The sequence below is a fragment of the Neolamprologus brichardi genome, chromosome 9 (genome assembly GCF_056152115.1).
Source record: "Neolamprologus brichardi isolate AB-2024 chromosome 9, ASM5615211v1, whole genome shotgun sequence".
NCBI lineage: Eukaryota > Metazoa > Chordata > Actinopteri > Cichliformes > Cichlidae > Neolamprologus > Neolamprologus brichardi.
In genome coordinates this window covers 13,962,989-13,975,602 of record NC_142112.1, presented here as the reverse complement: position 1 = coordinate 13,975,602, position 12,614 = coordinate 13,962,989, and the positions used below count along the sequence as shown (strand labels likewise).

General features: G+C 41.7%; 2 protein-coding genes across 2 annotated transcripts; both read left to right on the top strand.

Moving 5' to 3' along the window:
- The first annotated feature begins 1,490 nt into the window (after positions 1 to 1,490).
- On the top strand, positions 1,491 to 8,006 carry LOC148101222 (uncharacterized). Its single transcript, XM_087845977.1, has 4 exons — positions 1,491 to 1,548; positions 4,571 to 4,674; positions 6,226 to 6,822; positions 7,125 to 8,006. Exons 2-4 carry the CDS (start codon positions 4,657 to 4,659, stop codon positions 7,803 to 7,805), a joined length of 1,296 nt encoding a protein of 431 aa, XP_087702103.1. The 5' UTR covers positions 1,491 to 1,548; positions 4,571 to 4,656; the 3' UTR covers positions 7,806 to 8,006.
- Positions 8,007 to 10,778: 2,772 nt separating this feature from the next.
- Positions 10,779 to 12,118, top strand: LOC148101221 (uncharacterized). Its single transcript, XM_087845592.1, has 4 exons — positions 10,779 to 10,868; positions 11,004 to 11,111; positions 11,228 to 11,261; positions 11,373 to 12,118. The coding sequence occupies exons 1-4, from the start codon at positions 10,779 to 10,781 to the stop codon at positions 12,116 to 12,118; spliced, it is 978 nt and encodes a 325-aa protein (XP_087701718.1).
- The last annotated feature ends 496 nt before the right edge of the window (positions 12,119 to 12,614 follow it).

The window sequence follows — 12,614 nt, the reverse complement described above, 5'->3', positions numbered from 1 at the left end:
TCCATTGGATGTACAGCGTACAGCTTATTGCACCAGCATGCATCTGCTCTCATATAACTATCATTAGCTTACAGCTCTAAGTGTTTAAGGTATGTGCTAACTAAAAATAAAGACAAGATGATAGTTTATTAAATTTGAATGAAATTTGCAGATTGTTTCGGTGAAGTTTAATAAACTCATTGTTATCTAAAATATAACGGGACACCGGAGTATATTCTCGAGCATCTCACACTTCTGATAATCAGTTGTCTGCTTGACGTTTATTCAGCTGTGTAAAAACTATAACTTTATTCTCAGCCTAACCGATTTACTCAGGAACAAATAAAATACTAAAAAAAAGCCAAACAATAACATTTTTAAGTTATCTAAGTGACTTATATATGTTTAACCTGAGTAGCGAAAGACCGCAGTGGGTTTGAAAACGATTTGCCTGAGTCCGGTGTTCTCACGGGCTCTAGTGAGCCTTGCCCCCGGCTAGCTATGAAGCTAGTGGGTAACAGACGTCTCCGAAAACGTCGGAGCGCTTTTGAAAATATGTGGTGTCTTGATAAACTGAGCAGATATTTGAGGTTTACACAGCTACATTCTCGCCTGAAAATATGCTAAACGTTTATTTTGTGACCCAGAAAGAATAATAAGAGTAATATTAAAACTAACTAGCTGCCGCCATTGTTGAAAACTGAGCTGGGCTGCGCTATGAATTCTGGCACACAGCTCCTTCTTCTTCTTCGGGGTTTAACGGCAGCTGGCATCCTTGTACATGCAGTGCTGCCATCTTCTGTTTCAGTCCGTTATTACACTCTTAAATTCTACTACTTGTTCCTGCGTCTTTTGTGATCTTACAAAGCTTCAAACGACACATCGACTATTAAATCAGTGGTCGATGATTTTGATCGTCGACGTAATCGTGACTAGGACTAATCGTGGCAGCCCTATTTTCAACACAGCAGGTTACCTGGTGTAATGTTTTTCAGTTAAAAAGAAACATGGTCTGACTCCTACCAAACTATATAAAGAGTAACTGAAAGTTAAATGCAGCTAATATGTCCTGTTTTAAGCCAGGCACTTCCCCCTCTGCTCCGCTGCGTCTCAGCCATCATCGCTCTGGTAGCAACGCAACGGTGCTAAAGCAAGTAGGAGAGAGCCGAGCTGGAACAAACCATTTTGGGAGGGGGGAGGGGTTATCTATACTTTTGTTGTTAAAATGTTCCATCTCAATTAAGTACTGTATGCTTTTTATACTTTTAGTAGTGTGTCCCACAAACAGCAAATATTTTCAAAAAAAGTAAGACATCTTTGGGGGTGCTTTGATTCATTTTGGGGGTGCTGAAGCACCTCCAAAACTGTGCTAAAATCGCCCCTGACAGAAACTCCAACAAATTTGTGGCCAATTGATGACGTTTGGGACATGAACAGTCCAGTCCAGCAGGTGGCGGTAATGCGCCCTAAAGCTTTAACCGCCAAAAAATACATGAGCAGAAAAAGAAGAAGCCAAGTTCCCGCTTTATGCCGTTTTTCTCTCAGATTATTGTCAAGACTGATTTAAAGGTAAGCACCGAGCTAACGTTAATCCGAGTTTAGTTAATCTTGAGTTTAGTTCCTGAATGAGGCTTTCTGTTGCTCTCCTCGGTGTCTCTTCTCAAGTTTTTGTGAACCAGTTGAAAAAAAAATCTGACTAAATTGACTCAAGCTGCTATAAACCAATTCACAGAAAGATATCAGCAAAAGGTTGTGAAACAGAGAAGAAATTAGTTTTATTAGAAGAAAGCTTTTAAATGGGCTCATTGTAATCAGGGTTTCTGTTATTTTATTAGTCTGTTATTAAGCGCTACTTAGCATCTCTGTGGTACCTGCACAGTTTATGAATGCAGCTTGCTAACTAAGCTAGCTAGCGCCACCCTTCTTCCATATAAGGTCACTTCCGGCTCCAAAAGACCCAACATGTTGGCGGTAAAAGTGCTATAATGAAATACATTTATGAGAAATGTAAAAATAAATGTATTCCAGGCTAAAACACAGCTGCCTTTATCAGTGCAAAGTTGTGATGGGGCTTACTCAGATGATGGCTCAGATTTCTACACCCACTCGGATATGATAATGTTCCACGGCATACAGATGAAATCAAGACAAGTACATCAATACAAAAATTCACACGATTGTTCAAAAATAATAAATTGCATGAATATAGGAAATCTTCCTCTCAGTGACTGAGTTGTCTCATTGTGTCCTCATTTTTTATAGATCAAGGTCTGAGTAACCAAACCTTAAGTGTTCATTAAGGTGTTTGTCACATAGATATAAAATAAGCTCAGAGATTAAGCAGCTGTTATAGACAGGGTGATTAGTTTATGTAAAAATGTAGTTTGTTGTTGTTCTGGTGTACGTGCTGAAAATGGTTTTATTTGTGTATGTTCAATGTGTTAGACTTGTACATAGTTAACCATATATGATCAAATAATGTTGAATCCTGGATATGGATTTATAAGCAATGAAATTTGAAATAAGGGGTTAGGAACAAGAAAAGCGTAAACTTCATCCTACTCCTTTTCGAGCACATGCATTCTGTACACATAGATATTTACATGAAAACTTGATGATTTTTAAGTTTTGTTTTTTTTCTGTTGTTATTTCAATTATATTTGCATTTTCGAAATAAATTTTATCTATCTATCTACAGTGGGGCAAAAAAGTATTTAGTCAGCCACCGATTGTGCAAGTTCCCCCACTTAAAATGATGACAGAGGTCAGTAATTTGCACCACAGGTACACTTCAACTGTGAGAGACAGAATGTGAAAAAAAAATCCATGAATTCACATGGTAGGATTTGTAAAGAATTTATTCATAAATCAGGGTGGAAAATAAGTATTTGGTCAATAACAAAAATACAACTCAATACTTTGTAACATAACCTTTGTTGGCAATAACAGAGGTCAAACGTTTACTATAGGTCTTTACCAGGTTTGCACACACAGTAGCTGGTATTTTGGCCCATTCCTCCATGCAGATCTTCTCAAGAGCAGTGATGTTTTGGGGCTGTCGCCGAGCAACACGGACTTTCAACTCCCGCCACAGATTTTCTATGGGGTTGAGGTCTGGAGACTGGCTAGGCCACTCCAGGACTTTCAAATGCTTCTTACGGAGCCACTCCTTTGTTGCCCGGGCGGTGTGTTTTGGATCATTGTCATGTTGGAAGACCCAGCCTCTTCTCATCTTCAAAGTTCTCACTGATGGAAGGAGGTTTTGGCTCAAAATCTCACGATACTTGGCCCCATTCATTCTGTCCTTAACACGGATCAGTCGTCCTGTCCCCTTGGCAGAAAAACAGCCCCATAGCATGATGTTTCCACCCCCATGCTTCACAGTAGGTATGGTGTTCTTGGGATGCAACTCAGTATTCTTCTTCCTCCAAACACGACGAGTTGAGTTTATACCAAAAAGTTCTACTTTGGTTTCATCTGACCACATGACATTCTCCCAATCCTCTGCTGTATCATCCATGTGCTCTCTGGCAAACTTCAGACGGGCCTGGACATGCACTGGCTTCAGCAGCGGAACACGTCTGGCACTGCGGGATTTGATTCCCTGCCGTTGTAGTGTGTTACTGATGGTGACATTTGTTACTTTGGTCCCAGCTCTCTGCAGGTCATTCACCAGGTCCCCCCGTGTGGTTCTGGGATCTTTGCTCACCGTTCTCATGATCATTTTGACCCCACGGGATGAGATCTTGCGTGGAGCCCCAGATCGAGGGAGATTATCAGTGGTCTTGTATGTCTTCCATTTTCTGATGATTGCTCCCACAGTTGATTTTTTCACACCAAGCTGCTTGCCTATTGTAGATTCACTCTTCCCAGTCTGGTGCAGGTCTACAATTCTTTTCCTGGTGTCCTTCGAAAGCTCTTTGGTCTTGGCCATGGCGGAGTTTGGAGTCTGACTGGTTGAGGCTGTGGACAGGTGTCTTTTATACAGATGATGAGGTCAAACAGGTGCCATTCATACAGGTAACGAGTGGGGGACAGAAAAGCTTCTTACAGAAGACGTTACAGGTCTGTGAGAGCCAGGGATTTTCCTTGTTTGAGGTGACCAAATACTTATTTTCCACCCTGATTTACGAATAAATTCTTTACAAATCCTACCATGTGAATTCATGGATTTTTTTTTCACATTCTGTCTCTCACAGTTGAAGTGTACCTCTGGTGCAAATTACTGACCTCTGTCATCATTTTAAGTGGGGGAACTTGCACAATCGGTGGCTGACTAAATACTTTTTTGCCCCACTGTATCTATCTATCTATCTATCTATCTATCTATCTATCTATCTATCTATCATTTCTCACGGCACATGTATATTGTTTTTTTTGTTTTTTTTCTTGGCCAGGGCCTTTTTTAAAGAGGAATTGCTCTCCTGGTACTGGTGTGCCATACTGCTAAATTTGGTATCGGTGCTAAAACCTTTTGTGTTTGTTTCAAACAAGTTGTCCACCCAAGGAAGCTAAAATTTGTTCTGTGTGTTCTCAGATGAACATATGAGACACAGTGTGGAGCTTAACAAAGTTGTGTTTTGTGTCCCAGCTGATCAGGAGGAGGAGAAGAGTCTGACGGAGCAGCAGAGGAAATTTCAGCTACTTGGACTCAGCTCAGCCACTGCAGAGAAAACAATGAGCTCAACACAGAAGGTGACAGATACTAGTGTTAAGAAATACTCCATTAAAAGCTGAAGTACTAATATGTATATTTTATGCTAAACTAAGTGAACCTTGTGCAATATTAATGTAATGTAGAAATAATGTATACAATGTATACAATGCTTACATCTTAGACAGTGATGTTGCCTCTAAACATCAAAATGAGCAGGGAAGATGTTAAAGTGGGAATCAGCTGGATTCAACCCTAAAATCAGCTGTAGTGGCTCAGAGTTGGGAAAAGAATCACAGCTCACAATCATTTCTATTGAGAGCTCCAGTAGATTTTTTTAATGTGCAGGCTGTGATCAGCAGACCTGCTTCTCTCTGTGAATTCAACCACATGTCAGCAGATGTTTCATGAGTTGTCCTGGCTGATTTCCATTCTCTGCACTGACAGTACACTGTCTCTATATTATACACTATACTGTTGGTATGTGGGTAGAGCTCAGTGAATGAATGTCAGCATCATGAGCTTAAGTTTAAGTTAATCTCTGCTACACTTGATGTAACCTAACTCTGCCATGAGCACCACAGTCTCTGTGCACCAGTCAGACACTGTTCTTTACTTTAAATCCATCACATTACAGTAAACTTGCCTGCTTATCCTGCACTAACCTGCAGAGGATTTTACTGCAGTCTTTAAATCACATTGTGAGACAAACTGCACACAAACAGTTTGTGTGTTTACTGATGTTTGTTGGGCTGATAGAATTGCTGCATTTGAAATTACCTGCCACATAAAAAATATTACTCCGTTTATTTTCGCTCGTCTTCTGTATTGTTGTTTTTTTTTTTTGTTTGTTTTTTTGCCTGTCCCATTTGGTTCTTTAGCCGTCAGAATTGTTGTCTGAAGACCAACAAGGATACCCAATGGATTTATTTTGCCAAATGGATCATCATGGCATTGCCGTATTGGTCCATTTGATTGACCTTTGTTTTTATTATTTATTTTATTTTATTTTCAGTTGTTACAGACGGGACAGACATGAGTGAGGGATAGGAAAGGGAGAAAGAAAGAGGAAGGAAAAGAAAAACAGAAGGGGAGAGGGACAGTGAGAAAGGGGGAAAAAAATATCTCCTGGATCACCTGTTGAGAGAAAAAGAATAGAAAACAAGCAAAAAAAAAAAACAAAGCAACATACTAAACACAACACCATCGCATTAATCTAGCTAAGTGTAAACAGCAGTAAATACTAAATATTGAATGTTGTTGTGCAGCACGCAGGACAGACAGCGCACAATGTGCTTTGAAGTAGCAGCCAAGAAAGGTGTGATTTAAGTCTACGAACAGTGAACACCCGTGTGCACACCTGTGTGGATCGGCGCGCTTGTATTCAAATGGTCTTCTGTATTGTTAACTAGATGTTGAAATACCGCGACCGCAACTTATCAGCACCTGCAGTCGTTCAGGTTCTGGTGGTGTTTCGTGCCACACTCCATCTTCAGGTTTAAAACTAGTGTTAATGGAGGGAGTTTGAAGTTTCAGTTTGTTTAATGAATGCATGTCACTCAGTGCCTCTGTTTGTATCTCTGTCACTGCAGGACCAACATGGACCGAGAAGTCAGCGCTCTCAGGAGGCCGACAAACCTCACAGAAGAAAGAGAGAGAAAAAAAACACCTGTGACAAGTGTGGGAAGGATTTTAACTGGAAGTTTAAACTAAAACAACATCAGCTCATCCACACTGGAGAGAGACCGTTCAGCTGTGACTTGTGTGGAAAGTCGTTTTCCTGGAAGAAAGCCCTAAAAAGACACCAAGTCGTCCACAGTGGAGTTAAAGCTTACAGCTGTGGTCAGTGTGGCAGAGCTTTTACTCAAAGTAGCCACTTACAGAGACATCTAGTTACCCACTCTGGAATTAAGGCATACAGCTGTGACATCTGTGGAAAAACTTTCAGCCAGCTATGTTACCGAACTATACACCTACGCATTCACTCCGGAGAAGATGTGTACTGGTGTGATCAGTGTGGCAAATACTTTACAACAGACGCACAGTTAAAAAGCCACATGTTTACCCACACTGAGGAGAGACCTTATCAATGTGACCTGTGTGAGAAGAGTTTTAAATCTTCACAGTGCCTGAGACAACACCAACAGATCCACACCAGAAAGAGACTCTACAAGTGCAGTTACTGTGAGGTATGTATTTTTATTTTTGTCTTGTAAGTTCAGTCTGACTGTTTGGAACAAGTCTGCTCATTAAATCGTGTTAGCATGTTAGCTAACAGTCAGGTTAAGTCAGATGTTACTGTAATATTAAATAAGTATTACTGTAGTATTATGGTGGTAGTATTGTAGTTATTGTAGCCCAGTAAACTGAGTGTGTTAATTGAAACAGTAAAATGTAATTGGACGTCTGCAGAGATGCTCTTTATTTCAGGCGACTTTCAGGATAAAAGTGTTGAAGGACTGACTTACACTGTCTTTGTGTCTTTGTTTAGAAGCAGAGCGACACAGATGGATCCACTTCTCAACCCTGTCATCGCTGTGGTGGTGGGAAAGACTTTCGTTGTGACATCTGTGGAAAAACTTTCAGTCAGCAAGCCAGCCTAAAAATACATCAACGCAAACACACTGGAGACAAACTGAAATACTGCAAAGAATGTGGGAGAAGCTTCCCCACATCAAGTGAGTTAAAACAACATGAACTCTTTCACAGTGGGGTCAAAAAGCACCTCTGTGATCAGTGTGGGTCATCCTTCACCACTGCAAGTCACCTTAAAACACACAAACGAGTCCACACAGGAGAGAAACCATACAAGTGCAGACACTGTGACAAAAGCTTCTCACAGTCAGGTCATCGTAACGAGCATGAACGTACACACATGGAAGGAAACTACAGCTGTGAGCAGTGTGACAAGAGTTTCAGTAATCTCAGTTCATACTCTGCACACAAACGATCCCACGTTACTAATAAACTGTTTCACTGTTACGAATGTGCCAAAACATTCACTTCATTATCTGCTCTGTGCAAACATCAGCGTGATCACGCAGGGCTGAAATCGTTCCCATCACAGGACGACAGTGAATCTGAAGAGAGAGAAACATCCTCTTCTGGTTTCAGAGTCCAACTTAAAACCCTGGAGATCAGGCTCCACAGAGTTCAGATCGACTCTCCTTAAAGTTGTAATGAGGCTATGAATCAAAATGTTCATGTAGTTCAATGTTAATCTTTATAAATTTTCTTCTGTAGTGTTTGTGTTCAGTTGTTACCTTTTTTTTCAGTGGTTGGATGAAAAATCAGTTTCCTGTTGTTCAAGTTTTCATTGAATGTATTTTGTTAAATAAAGTTAAAACAAATGTTAAATAAAGAATTGGTTTAACGACAAAGATTTTGAGCCATGATGTCATTTCCTGTATTTCAGAGTAAAGACTGAAGTGACAAATGGAAACATGTTTACAGTCATGGAATAAACACCGATGGGTCATCTGTAGGAAGTACTATTGCTGACCTGACAGACTCGACCTTGTTTACAAAGAAAGAAAGGAACTGATTACATGTGTCAGCAGAGGCTTTCAGGGTTGTTTAGAGTAGAGCTGATAGTCTTAAAGAGAACACGGGGATTTTGAAAATTTAACACAATGATCTGAGAAAAATATCTGTTTCTCTCATTTTCACTGTATTCTGATCAAATTTCCAACATTCTTTTAACATTCCAAAAGAAACTTGCAAATTGTCTTTCTTCCACTTTCACACCTGGCCCTAAAAACACCACCATCCGTGCATCACCCTTGTGTCAGTCTAATGAACCTAACATGTAAGTGATACATAACACACATTCACACTGGCTGCATATATCAGCCCGGGGGGGCAGAGCAGAACTCTGTGTGAATCAGACGCGCTCACATATTCAGGCTTTCCAGAGGCGTTTACCATCAGAAGAAGCTGAACAATGAATCATCAGCACCCCGCAGAAGAGCAACAACTCTAACAATAAAGACGTGCTGGAGCCAAAAGGTGCAGATAGTGAGTTTTAAACGATAACGCACAGGACCAAAGGGGGAGAGGGTAAAAACCCACTGCCTCCTGAGATAAAGATCAGCAAGTCAAGCTGGCAGCAGATGACACAAAACGCTCCTCGGAGGAGGCGGCGACTGTGGAGCAGGCCGACGGAGAGGCGGATTGGCAGACAGGAAGCTCCCGGTGTCCCACAACAGGATTCTTGGAAACCACACTGGCTGATCTCGGCATCCAAGAGTGAGTCTCACTCCGTGTAGGGACGTTTTTTTGTTTTTGTTTGTTTTTGTTTGTTTTTTAAGAAGCAATCGTGTGTATATATTCAGGTCAGAGCTGAAGGAGAGGGTGGTTTTGGTTCACACCAAGAAGACCCATCCTAGAGGTACGGCGGTGAGATCCAACTGCAGGGATGTGGTCAGATGGCAGTCTGTGGAAATCAGGTGACAGTGAGAGCAACTTGATTTTCCTATTTTGTCCTTCAGATACGAGTAAAAGCCCAGATGCCAGGAGACAAACAGCTCCAGGAGGTCCTGTACAGCACCGAGACCCACACTGACCGCTCCTTCTGCTGCACTAGAATGGATATCCTGCCCTGGAAACAGACGTGTGCAGGACTAGAAGCAGTTTAAATCCCATACTTTTTTGATCTGTGAGGCTCTTAATGTCACGTCTGCAGCCATGAAAGTCAGCTCAGGGTTTCTTGATTCTGATTTTTTTTTTGCTGTGTCACCTTTAGCTCATATCTGCATTGCCATGCCCTGAAAACAAGCTGCCGGGCTTTAGTCAGGCTCAGGGACAACGGGAGATCTGAGGAGCAACACAATGAGTACAACTAAAATTGAAGAAACAAACTTAACATCTGATTTCCTTTTTTATTTGTAAGAAAAGGTTTAACACAAACGCTCCAACTGTTGACAGCAAAGCTTATTATGACATCACTGCTTTTATTTAGTGATGTCGAAGTGTCATCACTTCATACCTCTGAACTGACATTAGATGTATTGCATACCTTGTTAGAATTACACTGTTGAAGCATTTGTAAAAAGCTTCTGTCCTTGTTAATTTATGTTTTAGGATAAGTTTTTGGGCTGTGTAAGGTCACAGGTTGCATTTCTGAGCAGAGTACTAAAGGTAAAGTAAGTGTTTTCAAAACTAACCATTCAGCATGTGTACAAACAGTGAGAAATATCTGAAGAAATCAGTTCGAAGGAGCAAGAACACACATGTTTCTCCACAGGTTAAAGCCCGCTGACTCCCAAAGGGCAATGGGAATGAAAAACTCTCCTTAGCAGATTAAATCCATTACTTCACACTCTTGAGAACAAAGCAAGAAGTGTGTCCAAACCGCGTAAAGAACAGCAGCAGCGATTTATAGTGAAGCATGAAATCAAAATACAAAACACAGGATGGTGAACCCGAACTCCTAACATAAGAAAAAGTAAACACGGCATGCACGTTAACAAGGGTCTCTGCTCTGCAGGACCTCAGCACTGTGGTTCTGGGCAAACTTTCTCATGAGTGCTACTGAAATGAACACTGTATTGTTCTCTTTTTGGTCCTCTTTGAGCGGGAGACGAGCCACCAAAGCTGGCAACACCTGTCAGTGAACACATTCAGTTTTCAGGCCCCTCTTCTGTGGAACCAGCTTCCAGTTTGGATTCGGGAGACAGACACTATCTCTACTTTCAAGATTAGGCTTAAAACTTTCCTTTTTGCTAAAGCATATAGTTAGGGCTGGACTAGGTGACCCTGAATCCTCCCTTAGTTATGCTGCAATAGACGTTGGTTGCCGGAGGATTTCCATGATGCATTGAGCTTTTCCTTTCCAGTCTCCTTTCTCACTCACTATGTGTTAATAGACCTCTCTGCACTGAATCATATCTGTTATTAATCTCTGTCTCTCTTCCACAGCAGGTCTTTATCCCATCTTCTTTCTCTCTCCCCAACCGGTCGCAGCAGCTGGCCACCCCTCACTGAGCCTGGTTCTGCTGGAGACCTTGGGGGCCATTCAACTGGCCCATGACGACCAATCCACTTTCCAGGAAACTGTTCATCTAGGAATGCTCGGACCTGGCACCCATAATGTGGTGGTGCACCATCTTGCTGGAAAAACTCAGGGAGCATGCCAGCTGCCTTCATGCTCTATCTCAAAGAGCAGAGGCCAAAGGTTATTGCTGAACTCAACATCCCTGGAAGTACAGCTGTAAATGCAGTGGTGGGACAGAGAGTAAGTGTGTAACTCTGCATACATTAATGCATCTGTTAATGTTGTCTGCTCATGTTTCTGCATGTGTCCCAGCTGTCCTGTAGTTATGTGTAGTAGCAGTGCTCACAGTGTGTTCTTATGATCTTCTGTCCACAGTGGAAGTCGCTTTCAAACGACCAGAAAGCCAGATATTTCAAGCAGGCTGAAACAGAAAGACAGAATCATGCCAAAGAGCATCCAGCCTGGTCGACCAAAGAAAACTATGTATGTCCAAAGTGCCAACATGCAGTTCACACATGTGTGCATCACTGCACTGAATGATGAAACAGTCACTGCACAGAGTTTGTATCAGCTAATGAAAACTCTGTGTTTGTTTTCAGGGCAAGAAGAGGAAGAGAATCAGACTTAGAAAAGGTGAAAGAAGATTTCTTGGTATCACAGCATTTTACATAAGAAATGTGATGAAAACGAGACAAAAATGTGTTGAAAAAAAGAAGACTTGATGTATTTTTGTTTGCGTTGCAGAATCTGCATCTGTACATGAAGAAGAAGCTCAACAAGCCAACAACTTGTGTATGAGGCCAGCTGAGTCACAGCCATCTTCTTCTTCTCATTCATTTCTGACAGAGCCACATGAGCAGCCACAGACAAAGCCAGATGACAGCAGCGTGCCTCGCCAGCAGCCAGTGTGTTTGCAACTGCCAAACACACAGGCATCACCCTACACACCTCTCTGTCAAGAAAATCAGGTCTCCCCTGCCTCTCACATGAATTTCCCTGAGGACACCTCATTGGACTCCCCTGTTGCAGCCCTTCAGTTCCAGACAGAGGAAGCCTTTGTCGCAGACAGTGAGGAAGAACTGCTGTCAGTGCTGGAAGAGCTTGACCCCCTCCCCATCACTGCGCAGTCTCAGCAGCCCTCACCCACCCCTGCCTCTCCTGTAGATGCCTCTCAAACTGCATCAGTTCAACCCCGAGTTGAATTGTTTCAAGACCGAGATGAGCCCATCTATTTTGCTGAAATTCAAGAAGACATGTGGTCAGTGCTTGACTACCTCCCCGTCTCTCAGCAGTCTAATGTGCTCTCCTCTCCTCATTCACACAACTACTCGACTCCTAAACAAAATCTCATCGGTCCTGCTGATTCCCCTCCAACCAAACTGGCGTCCTCCCCTGTTGCCTTCACTGAATTGCAGTCAACAACCCCCATCTTTTGCGAAGTAACGAAAAACAATAATTTCACTATAGACTATTGGACTGATTTCAATTGAATTAAACTGTTACTCCTGTCATTTCAACATCTGTCTTTGTGTAAATAAATTTAAAAAACAAACAAAAGATGCTTCTGTCATAAGTTACAGCAGGATGAAACAACCTTCATGTAGTTTTTGTTTTTAACACTGCAAACCTTCTTTAGTTCTTTTGTTTCCTTTCATATTCAGCACACATCTGTCAGTGTCCACTAACTGTCAGGGAAAAGCCAGATAAAAACACTGTGGGGTCTTTTGGGACACGTGCTCGTTGGGTTTACTCATAGATATCAGAAATTATCTGTTCTGTATTCAAAAGATACACGAAGGACATTTGTATTAAATGCAATATAGCCACTGATCATATGCTGGTTTCTTTGGGGGATTTTCACCACCATGTTACACAAATCCAGTTTCTAACTGAAAAGAAAATCCTTTACCATTTTCTAATCAAATTCCCTGGTTTCCCATGTCAGAAATGTCATGGCTGAAAGGATCATTGCATATTGAGCTCAAA